Source organism: Ailuropoda melanoleuca, chromosome X (assembly GCF_002007445.2).
Source record: "Ailuropoda melanoleuca isolate Jingjing chromosome X, ASM200744v2, whole genome shotgun sequence".
Lineage (NCBI taxonomy): Eukaryota > Metazoa > Chordata > Mammalia > Carnivora > Ursidae > Ailuropoda > Ailuropoda melanoleuca.
In genome coordinates, this window is record NC_048238.1 from 82,894,441 (window position 1) to 82,912,834 (window position 18,394).

General features: G+C 38.4%; 1 protein-coding gene across 1 annotated transcript in view; it reads left to right on the forward strand.

Moving 5' to 3' along the window:
* WDR44 (WD repeat domain 44) overlaps window positions 1–18,394 on the forward strand; it is an 82,771-nt gene that overhangs the window by 37,706 nt on the left and 26,671 nt on the right. The window contains exons 4-11 of the mRNA XM_002916079.4: window positions 1,002–1,638; window positions 2,106–2,236; window positions 3,349–3,444; window positions 5,345–5,481; window positions 6,930–7,013; window positions 12,975–13,081; window positions 13,842–13,993; window positions 17,556–17,694. Coding sequence (XP_002916125.1) covers window positions 1,002–1,638; window positions 2,106–2,236; window positions 3,349–3,444; window positions 5,345–5,481; window positions 6,930–7,013; window positions 12,975–13,081; window positions 13,842–13,993; window positions 17,556–17,694 — 1,483 coding nt within the window. The remainder of the gene's footprint in view (window positions 1–1,001; window positions 1,639–2,105; window positions 2,237–3,348; window positions 3,445–5,344; window positions 5,482–6,929; window positions 7,014–12,974; window positions 13,082–13,841; window positions 13,994–17,555; window positions 17,695–18,394) is intronic.

The window sequence follows — 18,394 nt, forward strand, 5'->3', positions numbered from 1 at the left end:
AAAAAAAAAAAAAACTAGGATAACAATTTGAAGTTTAAGAAAAATCATTATGTGGACTGTGCTGGGAAATCAGGGAAGAATATTACTGAGTGGCAGTCATATCCAGTTGAAGTCAGCATGAATTTGTGGTAAGCCAGATCAGGATGGGTCTGTGACACATTCTGTTAACTTTCTGGAGCCAAGGAATTGAGAAAGCAGAAGTCATCCATGGTTGGGCATGGTGGAAAGATAAGTGGACTGGGAGATTGTATGTAGTAATAATGACAGTACTGGGTAGAAAATATCTTTTCTTCTAAATGTTGGTATAAGATATAGAAACCCCATCTGTATTTTTCAGCTACAGAAAAGAAACAGAATGGGGAAAAGGCAAGGTGAGCTGAGTGAACTCTTTTCGTGGTCCTGACATTTCTCTGAATAGTGGAGTATTAGGTGTAGTTTGTTTAAGACTATTAATCTCGCTGCATCTGCTGGCCTTTTCTGTCTTAGGCTTGAGTTCAGAACTAAACAATTCAAATTCTTGTGCTAGGTGGTTTTGATTCTCATGGTTTTGTTAACTAGGCTAAAGGTAGTAGGTTGTTACTGTAACTGACTTGGCATAAATATGTAAATGAACAGTAACATGAAGAATCTGAATGTAAATTTAGGTCTGAACTTTATTTTACAGGGTTGTTTGAACTTTTGTGATTATACATACTAGCAGATTCCCTATTATAATGGTTAAGAGTTCAGATTCTGGAACCAAACTCCCGGGATTTTTGCCAGCTTCGTCACTTACTAGCTCTGTGTCCTTGGACAAATCACTTGATCCCTCTATGCTTTTGTTCCTTCATTTGTGTAATGATGATATTAAGAGTGCGATCTCATAGAGTTATTGTAAAGATTAAAAAGGTAAAGTGTTAATAACATTCCCTGGCACATAGTAAGTACTATGTAAATGATTAGCTGTTATGTTCTTGTAAATAGCCTCATTTTGTAAAAACTGCTTTTTAACCTTTCATCAGATTATTGAAAGTATTATTGAAGAGAGTCAGAAAGTACTACAGCTGGAAGACGACTCTTCGGATTCCAAAGGAAAAGGACACTCTGACCAGGCTACTGCCAGTTCTATTGTAGCTGGAACAGATCTTAGCAATATACCTGGACTGTTAGCCATAGATGAAGTACTACAGGAAGATTCCAAAAAGGCAGAGAGTCAGAATGCAATTGAAGAAACTGAATTAGAATCAAGAAGATGTTTTCCTTCTGATGACACTTATGAGAAGTCAGTAGATGAAATCACTAAGTTAACTGAAATAAGTTCAGCTGAGCAGCATAATGTGCCTGAAACTGAAACAGAAGTATTGAACAAGGAAGCCATGGAAGTCAAAGGAAGTGATGTTCTAGAACCTGTGTCCTCAGACTCTTTATCTACTAAAGATTTTGCTGCCATGGAAGAAGTGGCTCCCGCCAAACCCCCAAGACAGCTTACTCCAGAACCTGACATTGTGGCTAGTACTAAGAAGCCTGTTCCAGCACGCCCTCCCCCTCCAACTAATTTCCCACCTCCCAGACCCCCACCTCCATCTCGACCTGCTCCACCACCAAGAAAAAAGAAAAGCGAATTGGAGTTTGAGGCCCTTAAAACGCCTGATCTAGATGGCAAGTATTTAATTGAGAAAGAACTTTTTGTGGAGAGATTTTGGAATTTTACTTTCTGGTTTTGTTTCAGTTTATGCTATATACAACCACGTCAATGACCATGACCAAGTCATAAAAGTTATTTTAGTAATAAAAAGTGAAAGTGTTTACATTGGTAGTAAGTTACTGTGTTCGAACATTTTAGTAGACTTCAGACTTTCAAATCTGTTATCTTTGGAGACTTAAGATCTGAATTCAAGATGTAGATCTCTTCGTGTATAAGTTGTATAACTTTGAGGAATTGAAATAACTTTTTCGAACCCTGGTTTCTCCATATATAAAATGAGAGTAATAAAACCACTTTCCTTATGGGATTGTTGTAAGAATCAGACAAAGGTTAAAGCACTTTTCAAGCTCTATATAAGGTCCTACATAAATACTAGTTATTGCCATTATCATCATCATCACTATCATTATCGTCATTGCAGTTCCCAAAGAGAATATTACATCTGATACTCTCCTAAGTACGAACATGGCTTCAGAGAATACAGTCAAGGATTCTCAGCCTTCTCTTGACTTGGCAAGTGCTACCAGTGGAGATAAAGTAGTTACTGCCCAGGTTGGTGAATTCATGTTATTTTTGATAAGAGGCTTTAACAACTTTCTGTAGCTGTCTGGTTTGTTGCTTGTTGAACCTTCTTTCTCCTCTAGGCAGAATATTTCCTTGTCCTTAAAACCTGGCCGTCTTATATCCCTTTTTTAGCTCTGCTACTACATACCTAGGTGATTCTAACAAACTAATATCTGAGTTTCAGATGTCCCATTGATAAAATGAGGGGAAAACCTTCCTTGAAGGTGTTGTGCAAGGATGAAATGAAATAAAATATGCCAAGTACCTGGCATGCAGTAGGCAATCAAAAAAATGAAAGATACTGCCATTTGTAACATTATTCTAATGTTAATAAACATCAACTACAGTCTTTATTTACCTTACCTTATGGTGGTCAAAATTGAGGACTTCTATTTACAATTTCCTTTACCTAATCATGAAAAAAACCTTCATATACTAGGCTATATATCCCTATATGAGGCTATAGAAAGCACGTGAGAGCATGAATTTTTACCTTAGCCCAATTTCTGGGACTCAAGGCTTATGTGGTATCTATGGTAGGGACAGGTTAGCAGACTGAGAGATATGGCACTTCAGTCTTGTCATAGCCTTAGAGGAGAGACACAGTAGCCTGTTTTCATAGAGTCCCTAAGCTAAGAATGGTCTTTACATTTTTAAAGGATTGTAAGAAAAAAAAAAAGGAATATGTGATAGACACTATATGTGAAGCAGAAAGCCTAAAACATTTACTGTCTGGCTCTTTATACAAAAGTTTGCCAACCTCTGCCTTCAAGATAAGCACAAGTATAGCTCTGATTAATGGCACCCTTAGTGCTGGCATTCTGCTAGTAGAGAACTGCTTTTGGGTCAGGTTCAAATAGAACATTTATTTGCTTTCAAGACTAAGACATTATTTCATGGGCAGCAGTGGTTTTGATACCTAATGTTTTTCAGCATGCTGGGAATAATAAAGGACTGAAAATGGAGTGTTTCATTTTAATTTTCAGTAGGCTCCATTATGTGAATTATGGAATTCTTTAGAACTGTGTGTGGTAATGAATAATTGAGTGTTTATAGAAATTGACTCCATCTACTTTCTGTTTATAAAATTGTAATTTTAGGAAAATGGAAAAGCACCTGATGGGCAGACCATAGCAGGTGAAGTGATGGGCCCTCAGAGACCTAGATCCAGCTCTGGGAGAGAGCTTACTGATGAGGTATAATTCGATTTTTTTTTGTTCTTTAAAACATAAAATATAAAAGTCAGAGTGAAAAGATGAAGAAGTTCTCAAGATAAATGGTGGTGATGGTTGCACAGCATTGTGAATTTGTTTAATACCACTGAACTATACAGCTAAAAATATTTTACCATGATTAAAAAAATTTTTTAAGTTTATTGCTATTAAAAAATTAATGTAGAAGAAAAAAATGAAAATTGATTTTATATTTTTTATATTATTTTATTTATTTATTTATTTTTATTTATTTTTAAGTAAACGCTACACCCAACGTGGGGCTCAAACTCATAACCCTGAGATCAAGAGTTACATGCTTTACTCACTGAGCCAATAAGGCATCCCAGTTTTGGGTTTGTTTTTTTTGTTTTCTGTTTTTTTTGTTTGTTTTTAAAGATTTTATTTATTTGAGAGAGAGAGAGACATAGATAGCAACAGAGAGCACAAGTAGGGAAGAGAGAGAGAAGTAGGCTCCCCACTGATCAGGGAGCCTGACTCGGGGCTTGATCCCAGGACTCTGGGATCATGACCTGAGTCTAAGGCAGACGCTTAACTGACTGAGCCACTCAGGCGCCCCAGTTTTTGTTTTTTTTAATATGCTGGAGTTTGCAGCTCTAACTTAAAATTACCTTTTTATACCATTATGTGGTAGAATAAATGTATTGAAAACAAAGCCCAAATTTAATAGAAGGTAGGCTTAAAAAGAACTTGATGTTATATGTTTTTATACTTGTTAGGTGATGTACAGTGTAGACAGACTCAGTGCTTACCATTAAAATTTAGTATACATCAGTTGGCCAATTTATTCTGAATAAAGTTTTGAAGCAAAATCTTAGTTTTCATGTCTTTTTCCTTTATTTAAAGAATTTTTTTTTAATTTTTAAGTAAACGCTACACCCAACGTGTTGCTCAAACTCAACCCCAATATTAAGAGCCACATGCTCCAGCGACTGAGCCAGCCAGGCGCCCCAGTTTTCGTTTATTTTAAATGATACGTTTGAAAAAATTATTTTACTTTGGAAAACAGTATGGCAGTTCCTCAAAGCATTAGGCATTGAGTTACCATGACCAGCAATTCTTCTCCTATGTATACACCAAATAGGAATGAAAATATATGTCCACACAAAAAAATGTACACAAGTGGGGCACCTGGGTGGCTCAGTTGGTGAAGCGTCTGCCTTTGGCTCAGGTCATGATCTCAGGGTCCTGGTATTGAGCCCTGTGCATGGGGCTCTCTCTCTCTCTCTCTCTCTCTCTCTCTCTCTCTCTCTCTCAAATAAATACAATCTTTTAAAAAAGTGTATACAAGTATTCATAATAGTCAGTATGGAAACAACACAAACGTCCATTGCCCATGAATGGATAAATAAAATGTGGTATATCCAATCCACATGGACTGTTTTTCGGCAATTAAGAATGGAGTTCTGACACATGCTGCAGTATGGATGAACCTTGAAAACATGGTGCTAAGTGAAAGAAGCCAGTCACAAAAGACCACGTATGGGATGATTTGATTTATATGAAATGTCTGGAATAGGCAAACTACAGGGACAAAAAGTAAATAGTCGTTGCCAGGGGCTGGGAGGAGAGGGGAATGAGGTATGACATTTAATGGGTATGAGGTTTCTTTTTGAGGTAGTGGAAATATTCTAAACTTAAGGTGATTGTTGCACAACTCTGAATTTACTCAAAATCATTGAATTATACACTTTAAATGAGTGCATTTTGCAGTGTATGAATTGTATCTCACAAAAGAAGTTAAAAATTATTGTACACCGTACTGAATGTATCTAGAAAGTCCTTAGCTTAAATATTTGAGGATTTTGCAGACTAAAAAAGATAATTAAATTATACGTCCTCTTGGTGTTATTTTTTACCTCAGGAAATTTTAGCCAGTGTCATGATTAAGAACCTGGATACTGGAGAAGAAATACCTTTGAGTCTTGCGGAAGAGAAACTGCCAACAGGTATTAATCCTCTCACTCTACACATCATGAGAAGGACTAAGGAATATGTAAGGTATGGCCTGTTGTTACTATTTATCATTTGTAGTATTTCAGAGTGGTGGTGAAGATTTCTGTGTTTATGATCTGTAACAGTCCTTAATTTGGTTTCATTCAGTCTTCTTTTTTTAAATTTGGAATTAAAATAGAGTTAGTTAATGTATGTATTCTTCAACAGTGTTCTCTTAAGATCATACAGTTACTTGGGAAAAATAGTATATATCTGAAATCTCATAGTATTTCATTTTTCTTTTAAAATGATTTATATAATACTAGTGACATTATTGAAACATATTGAGGGTAAAAAGCCATGTGGAATGAATACCTGGTTTCTGAAACCTTGCTTTAAGGACCACAAATTTTATAAGTAATTGTATTATCTTTGTAGGTCAGAAAATGGCTTTAGAGTGAGGTGATTAACTTTACTGGGAGATGTATGTAGATCGAAGAAATGGTAATTGTGAAACCAAATCTTTTTTTTTTTTTTTTAGTAATTTTTATTTTGTTATATTTGTCACCATACAGTACATCCCCAGTTTTTGATGCGGTGTTCCATAATTCATTATTTGCGTATAAGACCCAGTGCACCATGCAATATGTGCCGTCCTTACTACCCATCACCAGCCTATCCCAATCCCCCACCCCCCTCCCCTCTGAAGCCCTCAGTTTGTTTCCCAGAGTCCACAGTCTCTCATGGTTCATTCCCCCTTCTGTTTACCCCCCCCTTCATTCTTCCCTTCCTTCTCCTACCGATCTTCCTGTATGATTATTTTTATAATAACATTTTTTTATTATATTATGTTAGTCACCATACAGTACATCCCCGGTTTTTGATATAAAGTTTGATGATTCATTAGTTGTGTATAACACCCAGTACACCATGCAGTACGTGCCCTCCTTACTACCCATCACCAGCCTATCCCATTCCTCCACCCCCTCCCCTCTGAAGCCCTCAGTTTGTTTCTCAGAGTCCATAGTCTCTCATGCTTCATTCCGCCTTCTGATTACCCCCCTTTCTTTATCCCTTTCTTCTCCTATCGATCTTCCTAGTTCTTATGTTCCATAGATGAGTGAAACCATATGATAATTGTCTTTCTCTACTTGACTTATTGTGAAACCAAATCTTAATAAAGTGTAATACGTGATGTACCTGAAGAGCGAAGAGGAAGTTAATTTGTCATTTCTGTGCAGCACGTTTTGTCCAACAAAAAGCCTTGTCGGCAGTAGGTTTTCCCTGAGTCCCTAAATTGCTTTCACTTGCATTTTGTACATTACACCATGCTTAAAGATTCTATTTTTTGATCTGTCAAGTCTTACATTCTCAGGGTCATCATTAAAATTAAACTTATATAAAGTATGTTAACGTAGTTTTAATCTGAGTACCTGAGTATATAGTATACATAGGTTGTTGAGAGGTATAGGGAAAATGGCTTCTTTTAAAATGACTTCTTCCCCTTCTTATAGTAATGATGCGGCACAGTCAGATGATGAAGAGAAGTTACAGTCTCAGACAACAGATACTGATGGTGGAAGGTTAAAACAGAAAACGTGAGTTACAGTACATTCCTTTTCTTTATTTCAAACGTGAGTTACAGTACATCTCTTTTATTTCAAGCTTTTATTTAAAAAATACGAGAATTGCCTTACTATTTTAAATCTATGCTCTATCTAGTTTATATGTCCATCTCCCACCACCATTTTCTGTCCCCAGCTAATGGGTTATGAGTTGCTTGAGGCTGTGTTGGTGGTCATTTCTATAGTATCTGACAAATAGTAAGTGATCAATAAATTCTGCATCATGCCTGTATTATTTTTCTGATAGTAGGTAGCAGAAGTGTTAGTAGAACATGGTTGGTATTAAAGTTGCTTTCAAATCCTATTTGTTTTTCTCAATTCGGCTATACAATTTTTCCCAACTACTCCGCTTCCTAGTAAATTTCCTTTTCTCAATTTCAGTGACACCTACAGTCTACATAACTTACACTTAACATTTTACCTTTATATTATGTTATCTTAAAGTGTATTCTGAGTTCGTTTAAGATTTTATTTATTTATTTAAGAGAGACAAACAGAGAGAGCACGAGCAGGGGGAGGGGTAGAGGGAGAGGGAGTAACAGACTTCCCACATGAGCAGAGTGTCCCACGCAGGGCTCAGTCCCAGGACCTTGGGATCATGACCTGAGCCACCAGGCACCCTGTTTTCTGACTTTCATTTTTAATTTTTTTTTAAGATTTTATTTATTTATTGGTCAGAGAGAGAGAGTAAAGCAGGGGGAGCAGCAGGCAGGGGGAGAAGCAGGCTCTCTGATAAGTAAGGAGCCCAGCGTGGGACTCAGTCCCAGAGCCGTGAGATCATGACCTGAGCCAAAGGCAGATGCTTAACCAACTGAGCCACCCAGGCGTCTCTGTTTTCTGACTTTTTTTTTTACGATTTTATTTATTTGACAGAGATAGAGACAGCCAACGAGAGAGGGAACACAAGCAGGGGGAGTGGGAGAGGAAGAAGCAGGCTTCCCAGCGGAGGAGCCTGATGTGGGGCTCGATCCCAGAACGCCGGGATCACACCCTGAGCCGAAGGCAGACACTTAACGACTGAGCCACCCAGGCGCCCCTGTTTTCTGACTTTTAAAAACAAGATAAATAGGTGCAAAATAATGAAATCATATGTTGCAAAAGTATTGTAATCATGACATCCCTCTGTTTCCCTTACAAACATCTAGCACAAATGGTGGGCATATAGATTTTGCTTGATTATACACTGGTCACTTATTTGACAGTAATTCCCCAAAACAAATTCCCCACTATAATTTGATCTTTTCCTAGTATGGGTAATATATCAAAGAAAGCATTGAGAATTCTTGGAAAAGATTTACCCACACTGCAGGTGTATGATGAAACCTCAGATATCTGGAGCTTGGCTGTCTAGCAGTGGCAACTCTCAGAAATCAGAGAATTAGGAATAATTAAGGAGATGGGTAGACACCCAGGAGAGCTGTCACTCCATGCATTAAAGCTCATTCTTTTTCTTTCTTCTTTTTAATTTAATTTTATTTATTTATTTGACAGAGAGATAGCCAGTGAGAGAGGGAACACAAGCAGGGGGAGTGGGAGAGGAAGAGGCAGGCTCCCAGCGGAGTAGCCTGATGCGGGGCTCGATCCCAGAATGCCAGGATCACGCCCTGAGCCGAAGGCTGACGCTTAGCGACTGAGCCACCCAGGCGCCCCATCTTCTTTTTATTTTAAGTTCTGCATGGGCTTGAACTTACAACCCTGAGACCAAGACCTAAGCTGAGAGCAGGAGTCAGATGCTTAACCCACTGAGCCTCCCAGGCACCCCGGCTCATTATTTTTCTTAAAGAAAAGCTCCTTAGGTTTATTCAAAGCCATTATACTTACTTTTTACATAATTTTTTAAAAATCTGGCCATCTGGTGTCTGAGGTCAAACAAAATAGAAGTAGCAAACTGTGACAACATGTAGGTCAACACATAATATCGTCAGGTAATATTTTGATTGCAAGAGAGGAATCCAAAAAATGATAAAAGGACTCATACATAGCACAGCTGTTCCATATGGTACTGCTTTCAACTTTTTCTCGACACGACACACAGAAAACATAGTAATAGTTCCACTGAACACTGGATAAACTAATGAGTCTGTTGATGGTCGGAAGAGTCTGCTCACAGTTCTGGCTTCCCTGGCCCCTGCTCTGTTGCCCTGAAGGCTGAGGGGGAGCTAAGATTATGGCCTACTTAATCCATTTGAAAGGCCCTGAGTATATTAACAGTAAAGGTGGTAACTGGCTGTGTTTAATAAAGAAAGCAATTTATTGAACATTAAGTGCCATTGAAGAAGGCACAAAAATATATATTTTAGAAATGTTCTCATCCAAAATGATTAAAATATGCTTTCTTACTTAAAGTAGTAGTAAACCTATAGTTATCCAGAAAATATAACTTCTGAGTTACAGGTAGCAGAGACCTTATAATGATTTTTTTTAAAAAGATTTTATTTATTCATCTGAGAGAGAGCACGAGAGAGAAATCGTGAAAGAACACAAGCAGGGAGAGGGGCAGAGGGAGAAGCAAGCTCCCTGTTGAGCAGGGAGCCTGTTGTGGGGCTCGATCCCAGGACCCCGGGATCATGACCTGAGCCGAAGGCAGATGGTTAACTGAGCCACCCAGGCGCCCCATGATTTTTTTCTTAAGATTTTATTTTTGAGTAATCTCTATACCCAGCATGGGGCTTGAACCCACAACCCTGGGATCAAGAGTCACACATTCCACCACCTGAGCCAGCTAAATGCCCTGAGACCTTACAGTGATTTTCTTTTTTTGAGAGAGAGAGATTAAGAGCACATGTGCGAGCGGGGTGGGGGCGGGGATGTGTTACGGGGAGGGCAGAGGAAGAGAGGGGGCATGGAGTTCGACATGAGGCTCCATCTCCTGACCCTGAGATGAAACCAAGTGTTGGACACTTAACCGACTGAGCCACGCAGGCACCCCCTTATACAGTAATTTAAAAAATGGTTTATCATCTGTGTTTTCTGATATCAAAACTAATACAGGGATACCTGGCCTTGCTGGCTCAGTCAGTGGAGCTGCAACTCTTGATCTCAGGGTTGTGAGTGTTAGCCCCATGTCGGGTGTAGAGATTAACAACAAGAACAGGAACAGAAAAACTAATACAGAAATATGGAAAATGAAAGTCATACTCTCACCCCCAGAAATAACCGGTGTTAATGATTAGGTGTATTCTCCATAGAATTTTTTTTCTCACAAAAGTAGGATTAATACTGTCTGCCTATAGTTTATTGGCTTGCTTTTTTTGCCCTTTTTTTTTTTAAGTAAGCTCCATGACCAACAAAAGGCTTGAACTCACAACCCTGAGATCAAGAGTCACATGCTCTGCTGACTGAGCCAGCCAGGTGCCCCGTCAGCTTGCTTTTATTTTATTATTTTATTTATTTATTTTAAAAGATTTTATTTATTTGACAGAGAGCAAGAGAGCACAAGCAGGGGTAGCAGCACAGGGAGAGGGAGAAGCAGACTCCCTGCTGAGTAGGGAGCCTGATGCAAGGCTCGATCCCAGGATCCCGGGATCATGACCTGAGTCAAAGGCAGACACTTAACCATCTGAGGCACCCAGGCACCCCAACTTTGCTTTTTAAAAATATCTGATATGTAATGAACATCTCTTCATATCATATCAATAGTAAATACAGCCTTTCTGTCAGCCAGATATGGGAGTTCAGTGCTACAGATACAATAGTTAAGACAATCATAGTTTCTGCCCTCCTGGAGCTTCCAGTTAAATAGGAGAAACAGATACTAAACATAATTACACAGATAGATCTAGCTACATTTGTAGTAATTGCAATAAAAGAAATATATGGGGTACTATTGGAGTTTAAAACAGGAAAACTTGCTCTAAAGAGTCAAGGAGGGCTTTTTTGAGAAATAACTGTTTGGTCCAAGACCTAAAAGATGAGTAGAAATTAGCCAGGGGAGGAGTGTGCCAGGCAGAAATAACATATGCATTGGCCTGAGGTGACTAAGAGCTTGGTACTTTGGAAGAACTGAGGTTTGCCTCATTTATTTTATTGCATTCCATTGTAAGAATATACTGGCACTTACTTATCCATTCCTCTGTTGATGAAAACTCAGGTTATCTCTACTTTTTATGCTTTTTTTTCTACTTTTTATGCTTTGTAAATAATGCTGCAGTGAACATCTTTGTATATATAGATTAGCAACTCTTTCAGATACTACCCTTTAATATCACGAATTCCCATGAATTGGTAAAAATTTCCTCCTGTAAATTTTGTTTCGGTTTTAAATATCATATATGTACTGTGCTTTGTTTTTTTATGATCTTAATATATGAAATTTGAGACTGAGATTATTAAAAAAGCAATAAATAAGTCCTATTTATGGAAGCTTGAGATGCATACTTGCATTACATTGTATTTGGGAATACCTCCTGGTAAAGCTCAGCCTAACTGTATTGCATGCAAATATCCAAACTGAAAGAGAAGAGACAAAAGGCCATCATAGGGTACCAAACATTTTATTCTGTAAGTAAGTATCTCTTTATAGTTTCTTTCTTTTTCTTTTTTTTTTAAGATTTTATTTTTAAGGGGCGCCTGGGTGGCGCAGTCGTTAAGCATCTGCCTTCGGCTCAGGGCGTGATCCCGGCGTTCTGGGATCGAGCCCCACATCAGGCTCCTCCGCTAGGAGCCTGCTTCTGCCTCTCACACTCCCCCTGCCTGTGTTCCTTCTCTTGCTGGCTGTCTCTCTGTCAAATAAATAAATAAAATCTTAAAAAACAGAAAAGATTTTATTTTAAAATAATCTCTACACTCAATGTGGGGCTCGAACTCAGAACCCCAAGATGAAGAGTCGCATGCTCTTCTGACTGAGCCAGCCAGGCATCCCTAGTTTTTTTACTGGTAAAATGTGTTTTTAAGGATTACTCTTATTTTTTTTAAGATTTATTTATGTATTTTAGGGGGAGAAAGAGAGCTCAGATGGGGGGGAGGGGCCAAGGGAAAGGAGGGGAATCTCAAGTAGACTCCCCGCTGAGCTCAGAGCCCAATGTGGGACTCAGTATCATGACCCAAGATCATGACCTAAGCTGAAATCAAAATTCAGACATTCAACCAGCTGAGCCACCCAGGCGCCCCAAGAATTATCTTTAAAGCAGTCTTCTCAAAGACATTCTCATAGCAGATTAATGGCCCCACCTGAGACCCTCTAAGTCATGAGTTGCAGATGGGTCTCAGGTTCATGCACTTTAAACACTCCCTTCCCACCTCTTCCCCACCAATTTATTATTTACCATTGAAAGCCAATGCTGGAGGGGCATCTGGGTGGCTCAGTCAGTTAAGGATTCGGCTCTTGATTTCAGCCCAGGTCATGGTCTCAGGGTTTTGAGATCAAGCCCCTTGTTGGGCTCCTCTCTGGGCAAGGAGTCTGCTTGGGATTCTCTCTCTCTCCCTCTCCCTCTGCCCCCCAAACCCTGCTTGAGCTCTCTTTCTGTCTCACAAAAAGAAAAGAAAACCATTGCTTTAGAGTATATGATATTGTACATTTGTACGTCTGGGAGCAGTGTCTGTGTTTTCTTTGTAGCCATATTGACTTGAACATATTTATTCCATAGAACAAAGGATATAGGAACTCAAAGGCCTACTTTTTATGTTAAGAAGGAGTTATTTCAAAATAATATACTTTACTTGTCACAATTATGAGATTATCAGTGAATTATTGAGCTTTTACAGTTAGTTAATAAATAATTTTGGTTTTGGGGGACACCTGGGTGGCTCAATCAGTTAAGAGTTCATGATCTCAGGATCCTGAGACTGAGCCCTGGGTCAGGCTCCTTGCTCAGCAGGGAGTCTGCTTGTCCCTCTCCCAATGCCCTTCCTTCTGCTCGCGTGCTTGATCTCTCTCAAATAAATAGGTAAAATCTTTTAAAAAAAGTAATTTTGGTTTTTTGTATTTTTGGTAAGGACTCAACTAAAGAAGTTCTTAGGAAAATCAGTAAAGAGAGCAAAGCACCTTGCAGAGGAATATGGTGAACGTGCTGTGAATAAAGTTAAAAGTGTTAGAGACGAAGGTAAGTGAAATAGAACATTGCAAATGAATATTTAATTGATTTGTAATCATCCAAATTTAGCCTATAATTTATAAGAAGCATTCTGTTTTACTGAAAGTAAGAAACCTTTGTAGCAAACAGCATCTCAGTAAATCATGTTATTCTAGGTATTACTTAATTTTATGAGCAGGAAGAAAAATAAATTTGTTCATCTTAAACCTGAATTTATACATACTTTGTAACTGTGGCAACCTGGAAGAGATGAGTGTTCATTAATCAGTTGTAAATTAGTTTTGTAAGTTTATTTAGTTTTTATAAATATTTTCAAAATTTGGAAAATTTTCTAAATTTATACAGCTGTTAACTTCCTGTGCCTTTGTTGTAATTGTACTCATTTATTTTATTTAATAAGCACTAATACAGTAGTTATTTTGTGCCAGACACTGTTCTAAGCACTTGGACCTGTATTCGTTCATTTAACCTTCATAAAAATCCTATGAGTTAAGTTCTGTTATTATCTCCATTTTATAGATGAGAAAACCAAGGCTCAAAAAGGTCCAGTGCTTTGGCTGTGGTCACACAGACAATAAATGACAGAGCTGGATTTGGACCCAGACAGTCTGGCACCAGATCCCATGCCCTTCACCAATATGCTATTCAGTAATAGACAGATAGTGCTTTTCCAGTTAATAAATTTTCTCGGTAAACAGTAGAATCAAAATCTGATAGTAGCTTTATCTACATTAGCTAGTGATGATTTCTATATTGCTTTTCTATTCAGTGTTTCATACTGATCAAGATGATCCGTCGTCAAGTGATGATGAAGGAATGCCATATACAAGACCAGTCAAATTCAAAGCAGCGCATGGTTTCAAAGGACCTTATGATTTTGATCAGATCAAAGTGGTGCAAGATCTTAGTGGCGAGCATATGGTAAGCAACCTTTATATTTTTCAGGATTGATTCTGTTTTCATTGAGAGAAGTACTTTGGCTTCTATAAAGCGTATCTCTTATGTATATAATTTTGCTAACCTGACTCAAGAAGATTAAATTAATATTAATAATGATTTAATGCCTAGGTAATGCAGAGTCTATCTCTGGATTATTGTTCAAGAACTGAAAGGTTTTTTTAATTTTTATTTAAATTTTAGTTCATTAACATATAGTGCAATATTGGTTTCAGGAGTAGAATTCATTGATTCATCACTTATATACAACACCCACTGCTCATCACAGCACATGCCGTCCTTAATACCCATCACTCATCTAGTGCATCCCCCCCTCCACCTTCCTCCATCAGCCTTCAATTTGTTCTCTATCATTAAGTCTCTTATGGTTTGGGGCACCTGGGTGGCTCAGTCAGTTGAGCATCTAACTCTTGATTTCAGCTCAGGTCATGATCTCAAGGTTTTGGGATCGAGTCCCTCACCGGGCTTTGTGCTCAGCGGGGAGTCTACTTGAGATTCTGTTTCCCTCTCCCTCAGTGCCTCCCTCCGCTCATGTGCTCGCGCTCTCTCTCTCTCTCATGGATAATTCCTTTTAAAAAAAAAGTCTCTTATGGTTTGTTTCCCTCTCCTTCCTCCCCCCAACTTCCCATATGTTCATCTGTTTTGTTTTTTAAATTCCACATATCGGAGTGCCTGGGTGGCTCAGTCGGTTAAGTGGCTGCCTTCAGCTCAGGTCATGATCCTAGAGTCCTGGGGTTGGGCCCCGCATCCGGCTCCTTGCTCAGCAGGGAGTCTGCTTCTCCCTCCCCCTGCTCTTGTGCTCCCTTGTTCTCTCTCTCTCCATCTCAAATGAAAATAAAATCTTAAAAAAATAAATTCCATGTATGAGTGAAATCATATGGTATTTGTCTTTCTCAGATTGATTTATTCGCTTAGCATAATACATTCTAGCTCCATCCATGTCATTGCAAATGGTAAGATATTATTCTTCCTGATTGCTGAGTAGTATCCCATTGTGTGTGACATACCACATCTTCATTATCCGTTCATCAGTCAATGGACATTTGGGCTTTCTCCATAGTTTGAATATTATTGATAATGCTGCTGTAAACATTGGGGTGCATGTACCCGTTCGAATCTCTATTTTTGTGTCCTTTGGGTAAATATTTAGTAGCACAATTGCTGGATCGTAGGGTAGTTTTATTTTTAGTTCTTTGAAGAACCTCCATACTGTTCTCCAGAGTGGCTCCACCAGTTTGCATTCCCACCAATAGTGCAAGAGGGTCCTGTTGTTTCTTGTTTTGTTAATTTTAGACATTCTGACAGATGTGAGGTGGTATGTCATCATGGTTTTGATTTATATTTCCCTGATGATGAGTGACGTTGAGCATCTTTTCATAGGTCTGTTAGCCATCTGGATATCTTCTTTGGAAAAATGTCTATTCGTATCTTTTGCACATTTCTTAACTGTGTTACTTGTTTTTGGGTGTTGAGTTTGGTAAGTTAGTTATTTTGGATACTAACCCTTTATCAGATATGTTGCTTGCAAATATCAAGAAGTAAAAGTTTTTGTTTTTAAATATTTTATTTCTTTGAGAGAGAGAGAGAGAGAGCATAAGCAGGGGTGGGGCAGAGAGAGAGAGAGACAAGCCTACTCTGTGCTGATCGTGAAGCCCCATGCAGGGCTTGATCCCAGGACCCTGAGATCATGACCTGAGCTGAAATCAGACTTGTAACCAGCTGAGCCACCCAGGTGCCCCTCAAGAAGTGAAAGTTACTGAATAAGTAAACTGTAGGCCCGTATCATTAAGAAAGCTGTATAAAGGTACCAGACTGTAAAGCAGTTAAATTTGGAAGACATTTAAAATGTTCCCTGAGTATATTTTTAAAAGATTTTATTTATTTATTTGAGAGAGAGAGAGAAAGTGAGTGAGCAGGGGAAGGAGCAGAGTGAGAGGAACAAGCAGACTCCATGCTGGGCACAGAGCCCAATTCGGGGCTTGATCTCATGACCCTAAGATCATGACCTGAACTGAAATCAAGAGTCGGATGCTTAACCAACTGAGCCACCCAGGCGCCCCTCCCGGGGTGTATTTTAAATAATTAACACAAATATTGTAGTAGGTCAGTGTATTTTGTAAAATGGCAGCTAAAACCAGGAGAGAGAGTTACAAGTTTTGTACCAGAGTTAAAATGTACCAAAGTGGGTATGAAGTGCACAAGTGACATTGCAGTTATGCCTTGAAAATGGTAGGAGCACAGGGAAGCTGCTAGTAGACTCCTGGACTGGACAAATGATGCTGTGGGTCTTTGATCGGGGAATCTATGTATCTATTTAGATTTTAAATCCAAAATGTGGCTTAACTGGGAGGAAGCAGCCATAAATATATCAGATGGCAGCCAGATTGGAATTTAAACTTGGTGCTTATAATCTCCGCATAAAATATTTGACTTGATTATAGTAACTTCCTTAAAGAACTAATGAACTTCCTTGCACTGTTTTAACTCACGTTCGTTATTTCCAGTTTTAAGTAAAGTCTCATTTTGTAGGTTCCTAGTAACAAATTTCTTCATATACTTGAATTTTATGGAAATGAATGCTGTTTCAGTAAATGAGCGGTTACCTCTAACTTGGATAATCTTTTTTTTTTAAGTTTATTTATTTTAAAGTAATCTCTACACCGAACATAGGGCTTGAACTCACGACCTGGAGACCAAGAGTTGCATGGTCTCCCAACTAAGCAGGCACCTCATAAGTTGGATAATCTTTTTGATCTGCAGATATGTGTTGTAATAGTAGTTGTAACAGTATTTGTTGTAGTAGCATTTGGCTTTTCCAACTTAAGGGTTCATGGTTTTAAATCACCCCACCCCCACCTCCCAACACATACTCATACACTTCCCTATTGTTAGCAGTATCTGGGAGTTCTAACCATACTTGTGAAATCTTGTTTCTGGCGGGAAAAACAGGATGAGACCACACGATTCTAACACCTGTAAATGCCTGGTGCCACGAGCGTCACTGCTAACATGGGCCAGTATTTCCCTCTGCCTTGATCAAGGGTATTAGTGGTATCCTGAGGGCTCTGCCTTCTCCGATGTCACTCCCCCTTATGTTCAGCTAGGAGACTGAAATCCTCAAGTAGGATTTATGTTTTTACAATGATTTTTGGCCACCTTGGGACAAGGCTTGGGGCTTGAACTTGTTAGTTTAGATTATGGTAAACTGCTGCTATCTTATCCTACCTTTCTCCTAAAAGTTCTTCATGTTATTGTGGCATCATTGAACTGTTGGCCTTAAGTAGTATTAGTAATATGAGCATTATCTTAGTATGTATAATTTGGAATAATTCTTTACTTTGGCTTTAAAATAATGTTTCAACTTAGGGGTGCCTGGCCTGCTCAGTTGGTAGAGCGTGCAACTCTTGATCTCAGGCTCGTAAGTTCGAGCCCTACGTTGGGTGTAGAGATTACTTAAAAATAAAATCTTTTAAAAAATGTTTGAACTTTTAAAGTAATAACTCTGAACCTTCCTTTGTTTTCATAGGGAGCTGTTTGGACCATGAAATTTTCTCACTGTGGCCGATTACTTGCCTCAGCTGGACAAGACAATGTAGTGAGAATATGGGCTTTAAAAAATGCTTTTGACTATTTCAACAATATGCGAATGAAATACAATACTGAAGGTATTTTTTATTTACTTGTGGGCTTTAAAACTCTATAGGGACATCTGGTATTTTTACATTTTAGTTATAATAATGCCCTCTTCTCTGGCAACCATTTGCAGCAACCACTATTTTTAATAATGGCCACAAACCTAAAAGTAGGACAGAAGTCAACACCAAAAAAGCATCTAAATCCCATAGAAAATGCTACCATAGAGCTTTTTACTGTATCCCTTTTGAAATATAGTGCAGAGTTTAATTCATCAACTGTTGAGAACAAAGTCACTTGGTTTCCCTGACAATCTTTAGTTCTCTCCTGGGTTTAAATGAAATAACCTGATTAATTTAGAAAAGGAATGAGAATAATAATATCCATCCAGTAAGTAAAGAAAAAAGGAGACCCAGCCATGAAAAGGAAATGTTATTTGTCAGTACATCAGAGGTATATGAAAGAAGGTTAAATGACAAAGAGAAACCTCAGAACATGATGTATTTACACCATGATTACAACTGTGTAAAATATTTCTGTGTATTGGTAACTTACCAGGAAAGCATGTAGACATGATGTAAATAAGAGCTTTATGTTTATGGGATTCTTTTCTTATAATTATTTAACTGCAATAAATTTTCTCCACAAACCCCTCCTTTCAGCTCCCATCCTCACCCTAGCCAACTAAGGCTGAAACCTAGAAGTTAAGGGATGGGAGAAAGAAGAATAGGC